Source organism: Colletotrichum scovillei (genome assembly GCF_011075155.1).
Source record: "Colletotrichum scovillei strain TJNH1 chromosome Unknown Contig00001, whole genome shotgun sequence".
In the NCBI taxonomy this organism is placed as follows: Eukaryota; Fungi; Ascomycota; class Sordariomycetes; order Glomerellales; family Glomerellaceae; genus Colletotrichum; species Colletotrichum scovillei.
Window position 1 is genome coordinate 4,031,745 of NW_023336259.1, and position 15,927 is coordinate 4,047,671.

At 49.7% G+C, this 15,927-nt stretch overlaps 6 protein-coding genes across 6 annotated transcripts; 2 read left to right on the forward strand and 4 right to left on the reverse strand.

Moving 5' to 3' along the window:
• Window positions 1-721: 721 nt before the first annotated feature.
• On the reverse strand, window positions 722-2,188 carry HER10_EVM0008055 (argininosuccinate lyase; the record flags this gene model as incomplete). The annotated part of the gene is made up of 1 exon (XM_035477591.1): window positions 722-2,188. The coding sequence occupies one exon, from the start codon at window positions 2,186-2,188 to the stop codon at window positions 722-724; it is 1,467 nt and encodes a 488-aa protein (XP_035338619.1).
• A 533-nt stretch (window positions 2,189-2,721) lies between these two features.
• Window positions 2,722-4,826, reverse strand: HER10_EVM0007132 (major facilitator superfamily transporter). Its single transcript, XM_035476698.1, has 4 exons — window positions 4,202-4,826; window positions 3,494-4,147; window positions 3,237-3,441; window positions 2,722-3,185 (listed from the first exon to the last, which is right to left on the reverse strand). The coding sequence occupies exons 1-4, from the start codon at window positions 4,545-4,547 to the stop codon at window positions 2,837-2,839; spliced, it is 1,554 nt and encodes a 517-aa protein (XP_035338527.1). The 5' UTR covers window positions 4,548-4,826; the 3' UTR covers window positions 2,722-2,836.
• Window positions 4,827-6,303: 1,477 nt separating this feature from the next.
• On the reverse strand, window positions 6,304-6,787 carry HER10_EVM0010532 (uncharacterized protein; the record flags this gene model as incomplete). Its single annotated transcript, XM_035479989.1, has 3 exons — window positions 6,304-6,427; window positions 6,488-6,560; window positions 6,613-6,787. 3 exons carry the CDS (start codon window positions 6,785-6,787, stop codon window positions 6,304-6,306), a joined length of 372 nt encoding a protein of 123 aa, XP_035338846.1.
• Window positions 6,788-8,239: 1,452 nt separating this feature from the next.
• Window positions 8,240-8,677, forward strand: HER10_EVM0009430 (uncharacterized protein; the record flags this gene model as incomplete). Its single annotated transcript, XM_035478917.1, has 1 exon — window positions 8,240-8,677. One exon carries the CDS (start codon window positions 8,240-8,242, stop codon window positions 8,675-8,677), a length of 438 nt encoding a protein of 145 aa, XP_035338743.1.
• Window positions 8,678-10,081: 1,404 nt separating this feature from the next.
• HER10_EVM0012264 (uncharacterized protein) lies at window positions 10,082-11,797 on the reverse strand (the record flags this gene model as incomplete). Its single annotated transcript, XM_035481662.1, has 2 exons — window positions 10,082-11,460; window positions 11,515-11,797. The coding sequence occupies 2 exons, from the start codon at window positions 11,795-11,797 to the stop codon at window positions 10,082-10,084; spliced, it is 1,662 nt and encodes a 553-aa protein (XP_035338989.1).
• Window positions 11,798-14,311: 2,514 nt separating this feature from the next.
• HER10_EVM0000286 (uncharacterized protein) lies at window positions 14,312-15,836 on the forward strand (the record flags this gene model as incomplete). The annotated part of the gene is made up of 5 exons (XM_035470074.1): window positions 14,312-14,509; window positions 14,570-14,606; window positions 14,696-14,868; window positions 14,959-15,233; window positions 15,293-15,836. The coding sequence occupies 5 exons, from the start codon at window positions 14,312-14,314 to the stop codon at window positions 15,834-15,836; spliced, it is 1,227 nt and encodes a 408-aa protein (XP_035337901.1).
• Window positions 15,837-15,927: the final 91 nt, after the last annotated feature.

A 15,927-nucleotide genomic window follows, 5' to 3' on the forward strand; every position in this document is an offset into this window, starting at 1 on the left:
TATATATGTCATTGATTCTCGCAATCACAACGCGAGGGGCACGTTACATTCCGTTTTCCCCAACTGGGGTAACTAGACTCGAGGGGCGGGATTCGTTCGCCTAGCTCCCAGGACGAATACCGAGTGTAAAGACCATCCTAGCCCAAATTTCAACAAATTGTCGGTGACGCAGTTCCACCAGCTTTGATGCCAAGGATTGTATCATTTGCCTATCAGCGGCCGAGAAGACTACCCCGGGAATCTTAGCGGATGAGACCTCACTTATCGCGCAGTAGATTTGACATATCCGGCATCCGCTCCGCGTGGGTCGATAATCCCGGATCACTAGTGCTGACAGTGACATGGAGTTGCAAGATTCTTCAATGACGACTTAAGACTAATTCTAAGCGAGAGCACAACACGAAGTTGAGATTCTATGGAAAAAATGTGGATAGACGTTGCGAAACTAGAGCGGGCGATGTCTCTCATTCGACCTCAAGCGGCAACTCTTCAATTCTCAGAATAATGAATTGAAGCTAAACACGCAGCCCTTGCTATGGGAGGCGTGTAGACGTCACTCGTCTTCACATCCTTTACGCCCAGTGTCCTTCTTCATGAACCTATATTGAGATGTAAATCCTCATATTCGAGTAAGTAGAGAATTAACGCTGTTGAGCCTATCGCAATCCTAAATTCTTGATCTTCGTAAAGGCCTGACCTACAAGAGCCAGGCCCGAGAGCCTTACGCAAGCAACTCTCGAAATGCTTCATCCAACTCCTGCAAAGAGCTCACAATATGAGATTGCCGCTCTTTGATCCAGCTTTCGAGATTTTGTAGCGTCTGCTTCGAGTTACCAATCATGCGTTCCATCTCCTTGGGCTGTGGACCTCCCGAGGTGGCTCTATGCTTGATGATTCCAGCCGGGTCAAGCGCGTCCTGGAACTCTGCCTCGCTCAGAAACTGATATGATCCCTCTTCAAGGCCAGCGTGCTTCAAGGTCTCTTTGAATATCCTAGATGCCTCCGCATAAGGGAAGTGACTCGGGGACAAATCTTCCGCCTTGGCGTATCTGACAGTTTCTGAAGCAAAGTGGTGCCCAACACGAAACGGTACTTTGTGTTCCCGCATCAGGAAATCGGCCAACTCTTGAGAGGCGGTCCAGTCAAGATCCAACTCTTTCAGAGATCGATTGCCGTCAATGACAAGCGCGTTGAGAATCCGTTGCCATTGCGCGAGAATCTTTGTGGTACCGTTAATGACATCCAGATTGTGGCCTAGGTCTTTTGCGTCACCGTAGCCAGGAGGAAGGTTATGTCCCTGTATGGCACGACCCACCCCTAAAGTAACAATATAAGATGCATCGGATCGGGTGTTGTTAAGTAGGCCTGGGTTTCTCTTCTGTGGCATAGCACTTGAGACATACGTGTTCTCGCCCCCTTCTTGGAGAAGAATCCATGGCTTCGGCTGAGCATATTGATTCATGACGTCCTGGATGTAGGCGCCAGTGTGAAGAGCAATTTGAGAGGCAATGGCCCCAAGCTCAACTGGCATCTCAGCCATGGTGATCTGCGCTGCATCGTAGGCGTTGTCGACTACCTGCGCAAAGCCGAGATACTTGGCCATGCGTTCCCGATTGAGAGGCCAACTTGTACCGTTTAGCACGGTCGTGCCCATCGGACATCGGTCCAATCTGGCAAAGAATTGCCGCAATCTCTCCGCGTCGCGATGAAGGCCTGCGATATGACCTAGCAAGTAGTGGCCGTATGAGTTGGGTTGGGCTGCGACACCATTGGTATAGTTCGGTACTAGAGTCGAGGCATGCGTTTCCGCCATCTCAAGTAGGCGAGTTGTTGTCGCATGAAGCTGTGCAGCCAACTTCAAGACTGCGTCGCGAAGAATTGCTATGCAGACCGTAGCAAGCATGTCCTGGCTCGAGCGGCCGGCGTGCAGGAGAGTTGCCTCAACACCAGCTGCTTCGATAAGGAGAGGTTCAAAGGTGATGACAAGGCTAGGACGCGGCGCGCCGGGTTCATCGCCCGAGTTTAAGAGTTTCTGCAGTCCACGGCTGATGCGACGGGCCACATCTTGTTCCAGGAGACCTTCCGAAGAGTTGATGACGGCGCTGGCCTTGTTGATTTCACCGAGCCAATAGTACGTGTCCCGGCCAGGGACCGGGAGGTTCTCTGGCGAGATTGCCAAACCGGGCATGACGTTCAGCGGAAAAGCGAAAGGAAAGGAGGTTGTTGAATCAAGTGGTGGGACTTGAGATTTGTTGTTTCAACTTTATCGTGGTCTGAGTTCAATTCCTTCGTGCTCACGGCTGTGTTGAAGATAATGGAACTTTGGGAAGTTGCGTTGAAGATAAGGTACCCAGTGAGGGGAGATGACAGAGTGGATCCAAATGAGGCGATGCATCCGCAGTGTCGATCGGAGCCGACTCGGTTATCAAGCCGAATTCAGCACTTGCTGAATATCGAGGATCATCTCGTATCTATGATTTCAACTTGCTTAGTTGGACCTCGATGAAGTAACACGTGAGATTAGTTGGCGTTATACCTTCGGAACTTAGGATTCAAAGCCTGGTTCATAAACATCATTGGGCAGAACCAAACCTTCTGAGCTTCAAAGTTTGGTGAGACTCCTGTGTAACCTCATGTTCCTGACTAATTGTTGCACACAAATGCATTTTCAAGGCATCGCAGCAGTTATGGATTTGGAATCGTACCATTTATTCATCAACTTCCTACATTACTGTCTGGATACCTCCTTATGTTGCGTCGGTGCAGGGGGTATCTCGGATGGTGACAAGTGCCTCATCTGCTCGTCTCAAAAGCACCATTTTCATACGTGTACTTTTCAAGAGTTGTTGCCAGTTGCGACACCCCAGAAGTACGCCGACCAAGCACCCAGAATCAACATGACCAAAGAGCCGAAGCAAATCATAGAGATCCGCTTGTTGCGTGCCCCGTTGTCCTCGTAAAAAGCCCTCTTTCTCTCATTCCACAGCTCACCATTGGCCCTACGTTGCTTCCTAGTCCATTGGAGGTTACCCAGATCGATGGACCACCACGACAGGACACCCAACATGATTGAGACCAAGACGGAAGCGGCGGCGAGAACGGCGTAGACGATGACAACGTGGTCATAGCTGTCGTTATCGGCATCTTGGATGGCTCCGGTGATGACACGAACGATAATGTTCATCCTGCTGCCTATTAGAAAAAGATGACTGGGTTGAGATGAACCGAGAACTTACGCGTTGTTTGTAGCAATCTTGACGGCGTAAGCGGAGCCAAAGACGGATGAGTGCCACATCGAGGTACGGATACTGTCGATAATGGTGGTAGGGCCCAGAGTGAAAGCAACGGCGTAGATGCCAAACGCTGCAGCAGTTCCTTTGGTATCCGTAGCCCAGTTGATAAGGGCCATAGCCAGGAAGACTCCGGTACCGCAAATAGCCACTAAGAAGGATCAGATACCGGCAGAATCCTCAAAAGGACATGATTGACTTACACAAGGTGATACGGTTGCCCAGGAGATCGATGAAGGCACCAATGCAGGGAACCAAGAAGAAGCCAGCGTACTGCAGAGTTGCTGAGTACCAACCAGCGGTGATGGAGTCGGTCTTGAATCTCTTCTCAGCCAATTCGGTGGCGTTCTGCGAGAACACAATCGCAGTGCTGGTCTGGAAAAGAGAGAAGGACAAGATGGCCCAGAAAACCCACGGAAGCTCAAGCACCTTTCTGACTTCAAACTTCTTGGACTTCTCAGTGAGCTTTTCACCAGTGGCCGGGTCCGTGACGTTGCCAAACTTCTTGTGGGCGATGGTGTTGAAGCGGTAAAACACGAGAGTGAGAATATTGGTGAAGACGTTCATGAAGACGGCGATCCAAAAGACCCATGCGAAGTTGCCAGTGTTCTTTGCAATGATGTTGGCTGAGGACTTGCCGACGAAACCGCCGATTTTCTTGATGCCGAGTTCCAGGCCGAGGGTTGACGCGAAACCGTTGTTGGGCGAGAACCAGGAGCTGAAGACCTTGTACTGGGCGACTTGGGTTGCGATGTCACCGAGGGCAAGAATGACTCGGCCGCCGATCATGAGCTTGAAGTCGCGGGTCTGAGCTGCGGCGGCGACGATGATGGAACCGATGGAGTAGATGATGTTACCTTTTGCTGCGTCAGTTTCATTGTCTTAGAAGAGGTTGCAAGTGTAAAACTCACCATACAACATGGCACCGGCACCGCCGATTCTGTCCGTCACGATACCGCTCGTGAGAATGAGCAGAGTAACCATGAAATCTTCACTGGCTTCAAGCAGGGAAAACTGTTTGTTGTTGATATCGAGCTCCTTCTTGAGCGTCGACTTCAGGGCGCCAGTGATACCCGAACTCCACGAAGAACCGAAGCTGATGCAGGAGATCAGAATGACGGCAATGATCTTCCAGTACATTGGGGGATGGGGCTTGAGGTCGTCCTCCGAGTCCGAGGATGATGACTCGGGAACCTCGTTGACGAGGTCTTCGGGGTGTTTCTCCCGGTGGGACTCGAGATCTGCGCGGGCCGCCATGGTTGTTTGATAGTACCGGTCTCTCGGTAGCAGTCTAATGCACGAATGATGGATGAGAAGGACAAGGGAGCGAGGTGAATGCAACCATCGAAGCAGCGCTCGTCTTGCTATTTATCCAACCTTTGTCGGACGGTAACCGAACTCTGTTGGTTCGCAAACCCGAGGTCGGATCGAGACGGCACGGCGAGAAACGTAAGACTTGGCTTGAGAGAAAGCAACTCGGACGATGGAGAATTCCATCAGAGGACTTTTTTCTCTCACATTCAAGGTTTTCTTTGCTCCAGACTAGTGCGCCAAGCTCCATGATGGCTTTCGGAGATGCATCTGATAAGATTAAACAGGCTAGAAAACCCCTTTACGAGTCAGGGATATGCTAGTCCGAACCGTCCCCTCGAACCCAACGACCTGTCAGCGCTCTGCTTTCAATCCACAGCGGGGTTGTTGCGAAGTGGACCCTGAAGCGAGAAACAAATTTCTCACAGTGAGAGGTTCTTGCATTCGAGATTCTCCATACCGCCAGCTCTGTTGGCCAGTGAGAAAGCCGTTGGTGGCAGTTTTGGCCGGATGCAGACGACGACTTGTGATTCCATCCCGGGGAAGTCCCATCAAGCTACTTGAAAGTCTCGGCTTTCGGGTGGGCTCTGCCACATGGGGGCAAGGATGGCGTGGTTTTCAGCCGTATGTGGGCGTCTGATCCTCGGATGGTATCTGATAATCTCGAAATCTCACCGTGAGGGATTGAAGCCTTTGACTTTGCATCTTCAGCACGGCCAAAGTTGGACAGCTTTAGTTGCACTTGGCGGACCACGGACGACGCGTCTCTTTCGGTAAGTAACGCCACAAATTACTTGCTTCTCATGCCTTACTTTCCCATTTGACTCGTTATTATAAGGAAATCGGCGAGAGAATCGTGCAGCTGCTCGTAGAACGTGTCGTCAGACCGAAAAGCGCATCCTCGTGGTTTTGGTGTTCCGATTTCCGATGGGAGCCGGTTTCGGGCTTAGTAAGCAGCAAACACCCACGAACTACTCCGTAAACGGTTTAATCTCTTGATCTTCTGTTTAAGTTGTTGTCTTTTGTCAGATCTTACTGCATTTTGGAATGAGCTAGTACATAAAAAGTTGAGATTGTGTGCGGCTATTGACCTCATGCTGTCTTATTCCTTGGTGATTAGTGTGGCATGTGTCTCTCCAAGTCGCCTGCATTTCCGCGACCTCCTCATGAAGCAAGCCCCTTTGCCAATGGCCTGTGCGTAAGAGGGTGGCAGAAATTCTTCGTGTTTTATCTTTTTTAATATCTTTATAACTCCACGAGCACGACTAAGTCTCGAACCCACAATCCCTACGGGGCTATCGACTAGAAGATGTAATTTTTGTTTATGATCCCATCGGGCTAAGACCCGAAGCCACTTCTGCGAAGGGCTATCCTTTTTCAATCGAGAAGTATCCAAATCCCTACTAAGATCTTGCTGGGAAATGGCTCAACGGATGCACTACATCAAGCGCATGAATTGATTCAAATGAGGTGGACAAGAAAGTGGAGTGACATATCGATTGCTAAAGAGCTACCAAGAGACAAGACAGACCTATACAAATCATACTGAACCCCAGAAACCATAGTCCACCCTAGGCATTCTCACCATCGTTCCAGGTGAGTGCAGATTGCTACGATGCTAATAAGCGACCAAACAAGTTGTGCTGGTGATCGAATCATGTTGCGCATACTGCAAGGGCAGCCTTGGAAACCAATGAAGGCCTTAGATGTTGCACAAGAAGGAAGAGACGTCGTCGTTCATGGTGCTGAACGAGGGGTGGCTGCGGATGTCGGTGACCTCTCCAGTGGTGGCGATCTGACCGCCACCGTTGCGGCATCCAGTGTCACTGTGGCAAGTCGATTAGAAATCTGAGGTGATTGAAGGATGTATGAATGTTCGAACTTACTTGTAGAAGATGCAGTTGTAGCCGTTGGCGTTGAGAGAGCTGACCTTGTCGTTCAGTCTTCCGATGGGGGAGACTAGAGACTGTCAGCTAAGAACCAAGATTGAAATGTGCAACCGGAAACTTACCGCAGAAGCCAAAGTTGAAGTTGACAGTGTCGCAGTCAGCCATGCCCTTGTCACTGCAGAGAGTGACACTCTGGTTGATCTGTCTTCCCTCGACTTCCTTGTTGGAAGTCTCGACAGGGGCCGCGAGGACAGCGACGGAGGCGAAGAGAACAGCGACGATGGTCTTGGAGAACATTTTGGAAGAGTTTAAAAAGTTGGTAAGTTGAAGAAACTTGTTGAGTTGGTAAAGAGAGAAAGTTGTAAAGATTGATAAGCTTGAAGCTGAAGGATTGTGGTGATGGTGATTGAAGAGACTGAATGAAGTGTGAATGTGTGATGATGAGAGAAGAAGAAGAAGAAGACATTTAACGTGGGATTCACCTATCTTTTATAGACCTGTGAAGCATCTCAAGTTGCCTCTGAAGTCTGAAGTTGCTGCTGTGTCTCTAAAGTCCTACAAGGGGAGTTCTCCCCCGGAGAAGTCCAGCGCAAGTGGACCGTCAACGACCAGACGTGATTCCGCGAAAACGAGTTCGTGATCTCAGAGCCCAGGTTTCTAATTGAGAGATTCAAACCTTAGGAATTGTAGAGATAATTGCCAAGAGTCTCGTCAAGATGCCTTTACAGACCTTCGAGGCTGAGTTTAGGATCTTGGCGATTATGCATCGAGTCCAGATGGACGAGGGCTAAATCGTGTAGTGCACGGGACGCAGTAGGTTCGGACCAAATCATAGTTGTGTCAATTATAGATGGTTCCTCTCCTTTCGGGCAAGGTCAACGTTGGCAAGGACGCTGAGTTGGGATAAAACTGCCCGGTGATGACTCGTCTGCCCACGCTAAACCAGATTAACGTTATTTGTCCCAGGCTCAACCTGACATTCCAAACCGCTGGGTTGGAAAAGCAGGCCTGGACGTCTTCGGATCTGGGCCGGATCACCGGTCACGGACCACGATCTGGCGTCCGTCAGGAACGGCCAGATGCTGCTTTTCTCCGCTCGTACTGCTGTTAAGGCACAAACGGGCGCTGTAAGGCGCAATGAGCCTCGTGCCAAGCCCATCTACATGAAACTCCCCTCACTGTGGTCGAAAGCCGTAAAGACAACATCTAATTTTCCCCGTCCAAGTTCGTTTTCGTAGAGCACCTAGGTAGGCATCAATGTTGAATAAACCCTCTGGTCTGAAACTATAATAGAGACAGCTCATATGGAGGTGGGCTTCCAAGACTACACGATGCACTCGTGATAGCTTCAACCCATCTCTAAGCCATGAATATGCCAAGAGTGCAATTCTGGATTGTGAATTTTCGGTTTCGGGTGACTCCTGAATATCCGCATAGCTCGGGGTTTCAAGAGATCGTGATAGAATGGTGGGCTTTGTAATGCTTTTGCAAAGCACATCTTGGACCTTAGTCACAAGAGAACACTGAGGATTCGGCTCTTCCAGTATGAGGTAGAGCTACCAGAAATGAGAGCCTGTGATATTTGTATAAATACTACTCCATCATCCGCCCTTCGTTCAGTCATGTCACCATCCAAACCAACCACTTATCCATCCTTCTACACTCATTTCTCAGTCCTTCAATAAATACCACTTTCCTTTCTACACATCACTCTATTTAACAAGTCTACAACTTTCATATCTTGTCAACATGAAGTTTACCACCATCACCACCGTCTTCCTTAGCGGTCTCTTCACTACCGCTGCGGCTATCGACCCCGCCGTGTACGCCAACAGTCTGCAGGAAAGACAAGTCGCCGGTGCCATGGAGACCCAGAACCTGGTCCGCGCCGAGAGCATCCTCAACTCGGCCCGCTCCGGGTCAGTCGGCAACATCCGCAGGCGCCGCCTTCGTGAGGCCCAAGAGAGACAGTGCGTGAAGCAGCCCGCCACGGAGTGTAACAAGTGCATGGACACTTTGGTCGGATCAGCTATCTTTGAGGTCATGGAGTGCGGTATTGCGGCTCTTGGCGTTGGTGCGATAGGTGGAGGTACCACTGCTGCACTTGCTGCCATGGGATTTCTGGCTTGTGATGGAGCTGTTTACAACAGCTACGAGAAGGGCTTGATTGAGTGCAGAGCCTTCTAGGGGCATATGCAGTGCAATTTGGGAAGGCGGATGGTACATGTACACACATCTTGCGCTTTCTTGATGTTTACTGAGATATTTCAACTTTTGCTAGGTCTTAGGTTACTGGTATTTTGTGTGCGGCCTGTCATTCATATTCACTCAATGGTTACTTCTTGAATCAAAACAGTGCATCACGAAACGAAGAAGCATCATTGGCAAAACCTAACTGGGATTGTCATTTCAGACTGAAACGCAGGGCATGACTTAAATCAGTCCTTTGTCGTAGGAGAGGGGGAATACCGAACATTGAACCGAATAAGAATGTGTTTTTTGTCCACTTCCGCCTAGCTTGCTCTCTTATCAGATGTATATGCTCTCACCTGTCAGGAACAAGCCACCGCACAAATGATATGAGACGTTAACAGTGACTTTCATCCATTGGCAATGTGTGCAGACCCACCTCACGTACACGCGGAGGAGCGGGCGCAGAGGATGGAAGATGTTTTGTTTGCTGAAGATTAGCCAAGCCTGTCACAAAGGACCCTGTGTCACATGTACGTACTCTCGCAGAGATCGCTTTATCCTGCTGCGCACCTGCCCCTGAACAGCGTCTGCGAGGCATGATGTACGTTTACCGCCGAATCATTCAAACATAGACTAAATGGGTAGTCATAATGAGAAAGAGCTGCTCATTTCTCTCGACCGCCACAATCGAGAGTAGTCTAGGCCCCATGTTCACGTCCTATTGGAGATGCTGTGTTACCGAATCACTGTTCTAGATGACAAAGATACACGACTGTTCAAGACAAGCAATCTAGGATGCACCAAGCCAATGAGGGTCATCTGCTGATTGCAAATAGAGTGTAGATATATGGAACATCCAATGAAGATCAACTGAAAAACCCTGGTAGTGCATGCCAGGTCGTTGATATATAAACCGCGGTGTGCATGCTTGACTCTGGACGATAATCTGCAGACCATGACGACCCAAAGACAATTTCAGCACTCCATTGTCTAAAAACGCAAAATATAATCCAGCATACATCTAGGAAGGAGAAAAAGAAAAGCAAAAAAAAACAAACAGAAAACCAAGAGTTCAAAATACACAACTCACTGTGACCACTGCCGTTTCCTTCCGCACGAACCAAAACCTCAAAGGCCTCAAGCAAAAATGTCATAGCCATCAAACCCATCCGAGACACCATCATCCTCACCCGAAGAAAAAGTCGAATACGGGCCTACGATCATACTCCTACAGAATGGGGCGCGAAATACTACGGTGGCCACAATGAGCAACATGCTGCATTTTCGAATATCTTCGAAGCACTTTCGGATCAATCATGTAAAGCCTCTCAAGTGACGATGATGAAGTCCATTATTATCATGAACCCAAGTGTGTATTAGATATTCATATTCAAGCCTCTAGGCATTTCCAGTGATTATAGCAGCTGCCTGCTCCGACATGGCATATAACGGAGCCATGAGATGGGCAGCCATGGGGACAGGCAGAACCGAGGCATCCACCACACGTAGGCCCTTCACACCTTTCACCTTGAACTCAGAGTCAACGACCTTGCCCATGGAACACGTGCCATGAGGATGCCACGTCGTGACACCTCCCGCTGCCAGACGAGAGTTGAGATAGTCGTCAGTGTCATCAAGCGACACAGGCTCAAAAGCATCTGGCGCAGTCTCACCGGCGATGAAGTCCTTGCCAAAAGTGGTGTTCAGCATCAGCTTAGTCATTTGACGTATACCCTCGCGATAGACGTAGCGGTCGACCTCGGTCTCAAGGTAGTTGAGGTTGATGACTGGTCCGGTTGCGGGGTTGGAGGTTTCGAGACCGACGGTGCCGTGAGAGGTGGGTAGGAAAGAGACTACATTGGTGTAGATGTGCGATCCATCCAAGGGAACGGTAGGATTCGAGGCACTGTAGGCTTGGTAAATGATAAAGTTCTCAAGGAAACTTCGGCCTGTTTTAAGGAGCGAGTGAGTCGCGGCGTCTGGTGCAGCACCCTCGTCTTTGGCGATGGCAGTGGCAAGACCTGTCTTGTCGACATCGGTGGACACAACCCAGTCGATCGGGTAGCCGGTAGCGAACTCAGGCTGTGAGAACAATGGGTTGTTGGAGCCAAGCGCGAGACCTTTCTCGGGGTTCTTGAGCTTCCAGAACTGGTAGAATGACATGTGATCCATGAGATTCTTTCCAACATCGGGGAGGTCGAGCCTGACTGAGATGTTGTGCTTCTGCAGCTCTTCAGCGTCGCCGATACCAGAGAGCATGAGCAGCTGGGGAGATCGGTACGCTCCAGCCGCCGAGATTACGTTCTTGGAGGAAATCTGGGTTCCATTGGCGAGCTGAACGCCGGTTGCCCTCAGCTCCCCGTCACTGCAATTCTTGGCAAGAATAATCTTTTCAACCAGAGTGTAGGTCAAAACCGTGATGCCATCAAGGGGATAGATAACTGGTGTGAGTTCACGAAGACCGTTACGTCTGGTCTCGGTGAGCTCGGCGCGACCAAGGTTATCGCCGGCGTTGCTGTCGAGGTTGGGCAACCCCGTAACTCCGAGTTCTTGCCAAGCTCCCGCAACATCGTCGCGGAGGGGGTACGAACGGCCTGTGGATGTGACGGAAGCAACGTGGAGAGGGCCCCCATTGCCATGCTGAGCGGTACTGTTGGTGCTGAACCAATCCTCGGCCTTCTTCATCCAGGGTAGTTGGCTATCATAGCTCCATCGCGAGTCGCCTACGATTTCAGCCCACTCATCATAATCCACCTTGGGGCCACGAGTATAACCACCTAGGTATCATTAGTATTTTGAGTCAATCTCGAGAAAGTTCAATGGGTGCCTACAAGAATTGATCGCGGCGCCGCCTCCCAAGCCTTTGCCCTGGTTGAAGACGAGACTGCGGTCATTGAGCGCGGAGACAGGTTTAGTCGGATACTGCCAGTCGAGCTCGCCACCCATGAGGTTCGTAGCGTTGGTGTAAAGAATGTCGGTACGCGACCGGGTGTCTTCGCCAGCCTCGATGAGTAGAATGTTTAGGGAACTATTGTACTCCAACATGCGGCTTGAGATGACAGAACCCGCGAGGCCACCGCCAACTATGACGTAGTCCCAAACTGTTGACAGCATCCTGTCTTGTAGTTTTTAAGTGCCAGATGTATGATGAACCGGAATTATGTAGGAGAGGAGAAGGGGACCAAGAGTGACTCTGGGGGGTGGTCTGGACCAAGCGAAAGGGCCTCGAGCATCACCAAAAGGCTGCAAGTGCAGCGATGTAGCTTCGGGTTTATATCCCAACGCCTGGAGGAACCCGCTTGCTCAGGCCCATCGAAATATTTCGGCCATAGTTCCCCAATATTGATATTCGGGAAATACCCACAACCGGGCGCGTGGTTTGGTTTAGGTCTGAAGACTGCGTGCATCCGCTTCTAATTATTGCATGCGCAATCTCGCCCATTCTCGGTGGCGTGTTGTATACGCAGAGCCATGCTCGTGCATCTGAAATAATGTGTGAGGCTTCTGAAGTGACTCCCTTCAAAGGGTCGAAGGACCGAGATAAGGTTACGTTGCAAAATTCTTACGGTATTTTGACATGTTGGAATTGGACGGAAATCAATGGGCGCACGACCGGTCGGGAATCATGTCCGAACGTAACCCTTGATGTCTTCAAGGCTCAAGAGCAGGTTCTCTCCAACCGCATAAAATGTGGAACGCCATCCCTGCTAGCCGGCTTGGCTGTTTGGAGACAGGGATTTTATATGAGCGGGTGAAGAAGTTTGTTGGTTGACAAGACCAACGTTACTTCTCACGAAAAGCCAGCCATCTTATTTCTATTGCCAGAGTATGGATCATACTGAAGTTCACTCTACACTTTACGTACATGTCAGAATAGGATTTAGTATCATCTGAACGTGAGCGACGCACTTGAAGTCTACGGACAGCTCAAGTGATGCCTGCCAGCATCTCTGTCCTCAAGATCGATGGAAGGCAGAAAGTCGCAAGAGACATTGGACTTTCGTTGCGACTCGCAGGAGCAGATTCAATCAGGTTCCACCACTCGTCTTTACCAGGACCGTTTGAGACCCTTGGCCTCCGGGAGCATCCAGGATGTTCCGCGCTCAAGAATTTGTCCCCAGTCCAAGGTCCACTATAGCCCAGCCCACAAGGCCCGCTTGGCAACCAGGGACCTCAAAAACTGCGCAACACCAAAACAACAGAGAGCCTTGAGGTGATAATGATTCTTATTGGCTAAAGAGTCTCCCAGAATTTCGTTGGTCGTACGATCTGTCTAGGATGAAAAGCAATACTCAGGGGAGCAATGTGACGAATATCATGGGCATCCTGCCGAGATAGCCTATGGTTTGACTAACAAGGCTGGAAAATCGTTTTTTGAAGCTGCGAACGATCAATTGGCCGAAGTATCGGGTTCAATTACTAACCTATACCCCTCGAGAACCTGCTCATTGATTATCATTCATGACGCATTGCAGATGAATTCTCTCTTGCAGACATGAGGGAACTAACAATCTACAACGTTGCCGTACTCTGACTCAGGCACTCATTCAAGTTGCCTAAAGAAATGATGGAGCAACACCGGAATGTGCACGCCGGGCTCCGCCATCCTGTACCGAGTTTGTCTCCCTGCTACCTGGCGAGAGGCACAAATCCCAGGAGCACATCAACAATCACAACAGCAGATAACTGAAAGATTGAAGACTGCGGGAATCAATAGACGGAGCTAGTGCATCATCACTGTGTCTAATGAAGGCATTCGATGTGGCATGCCCCTTGCTTTACGACGGAAGTCGGAAGATGGTTGGTTTCGCGACAAGGTCGCGCGAACTGGCTGCGCCGCCACGCGCGCCTCCCGAGTGCAGATGGCCGTATTACCGGGTACATGGCTTGCCTATCGTCAAAGAACCCATATTCTCGGTATTTGCTTGCGAAAAAGAATAAAGTTCTCCATTCGAGTAGAAGCGTGGCATGTTACGCGTGGTTTGCAGAATGGACGACTTTTAAAAAACCCCTTTTTGGTGTAGATATATGCATTTGTGTCGCGAGCAAGGTGAATTCAATTGAGTAGGTAGAAATTTAGATTCAGAAATCTAGCAAGACACTGTGTGTGCTTTGTTGGCCTTGGTGAATGAAATCTATGCAATGTAGGTGCTGTAAAGAGCGCACTGAGATGCTGCTTGCGCAGACCTCAACTTGCATAACTATGACGACCTGCCCAATATGGGATAGAGTGGGTGTAACAAGCAAATGATCTAAGACTGAAGCCCTGCCACAATTTCTCTAGTTCAATGTGTTCAAGGAGAGTGAAGTCTGCCAGGCACAGATACGACAAGAAGGATCTGAAGACCTGGCTAGACTTGCCAGGGTCAACGTCTCAATGCAGATGTGTCCCTGACTCCCTGCATGGTCCCCATTCGTCATCCGCCGAGATGGATTCATGCAAGTTTTGACGAAGATAGCTGTGCCGCAGAGACTCACAGAACAAGACGTAATCCCGATACCCACACAAGTCGTGCTCTGTCAAGTCTGTCTGGGATTGAATTCGAACTCTTATTGAAAGTACTTGCTCGATTTCCCCCGCCAACCACACAACTGTTACAACACAACAGCTTTGAGAGCGTGACGACAATGGCTGTCGATTCGGACCTCTCTCAGATCACGACAACCGTTGTGCCACTAGCAGCAAACCCAAATGCTACACAGGTGATTTATACCAACGTTGTGTTGGTGACACTCGTCACAGTATGGACGGGGCTGCGTCTGTACTCGCGAAAGATGCGCCGGGTTCCATTTGGAGTTGACGACAGCTTGTACATGGTAGCGCTGGTATGAAAAGAGAACAAATCCGTGAAAACTGGGGTAATCGACTGATCGTGAATTCGTCAGATACTGTTCTACGCGTTTGTAGTCCTGCATTTCATGAGTAAGTAGCATGAACTAGGCGGTCTTTCAGGTTCACCCGAAGAAACGTATTACATTTATCTCGATGCATGACTGACCAACAACTCTTAGTGCTTTTCCTTGGCGGTGCAGGTCATCACGTCTCCGAGCTCCAGCCGTGGCATATCGAGAAGTTGATGAAGTTTGGGTATGCTAGTCAAGTGGTTTACGCTGTGTCTCTTGGGTCACTTAAGATCAGCATCTGCTGGATGCTTCAACGCATCTTCTTTGTCCGCCCTTTCAAGGTAAGCAATTGAGACTCGCATCAAAGCGATCGCAATCCCCTCATATCGATGTAGACTCAGTTCATTAATCAGCGACTTCCTGGTCAACAGATTGCGGCTTGGGCAACCATGGGCTTGTGCATAGCTTGGACTTTGATGACGATTCTCATTGGGTTACTTATCTGCAGACCCATCGCAATGCAATGGAATCCAACGATTCCCGGGGGAGTTTGTGGTGATCAGATTACAGCCTTTGCTGCTGTTGGCGTGGTCGATGTCATTGTCGATCTGATCATCTTCATTCTGCCTATCCCTATGGTGCTGAAGCTCCAAGTTTCCAGTGCGCACCGAATCGCGCTCATAGGCATCTTCGGAGCCGGTATCCTGTAAGTGAAGCCCAAAGCTACTTGGTAATTGTCTGTCTCTTCAAGGTCGAACCAATGAGATTTGAACAAATTCTGATAAATGAGCTTGGTCACAAGACGATCGTTTTCGGAGCCCTGCGACTTGCTTCGGTATTCAGCGTCGACTTCCTTGATTTCTCCTTCACATCTCCGAACGCTATGGTGTGGAGCTCAGCTGAAATGGGCGTCGCACTCATGGTATCATCGTCACCGATCCTCCGACCAGTCTTCGACCGCATCTTTGGCCGGTTCATCAGTACCCTTCGATCGAGTGCAGACCGAACCAATCCTCATGCGAAATACTACAACGGTGGCAAGTCTGGAGCGACGGGACCTCGTACGTTTATCTCCGCCTCAAAGCCTCACTCCCGAGGGGCTGATGGGTTCATGGTCATGACCGACTCGGAAGAGAACCTTGAGATGGATGATATGCATAAAGAGACGGACAGTAAGGTCATCGGGGGAAGGAAACCGAGCCATAGGCGTTCCGAGTTTGGCGAAATGCAGGGCGGACGTGCTATGAGAGACGATGAGTCGACGGATAAAATCTTTGTTCGTACAGAAATCGTTCAGAAGACGGACTGAAAAGTTATTACAACATTAGGGATTGTGTGCAATGAAATCGTTTTCAGCTACTCTGTAACCATTGAGTACCAGTGGATACATCTATAAGAAC

Excerpts from the sequence above, each read along its gene's own strand:
- HER10_EVM0007132 (XM_035476698.1), bottom strand. The coding sequence starts at position 4,547 with ATGGCGGCCCGCGCAGATCTCGAGTCCCACCGGGAGAAACACCCCGAA. Across the intron at positions 4,148-4,201 it reads TGCCGGTGCCATGTTGTATG|GTAACATCATCTACTCCATC; the intron begins GTGAGTTTTACA and ends ACGCAGCAAAAG. Across the intron at positions 3,186-3,236 it reads AAGATTGCTACAAACAACGC|GATGAACATTATCGTTCGTG; the intron begins GTAAGTTCTCGG and ends AATAGGCAGCAG.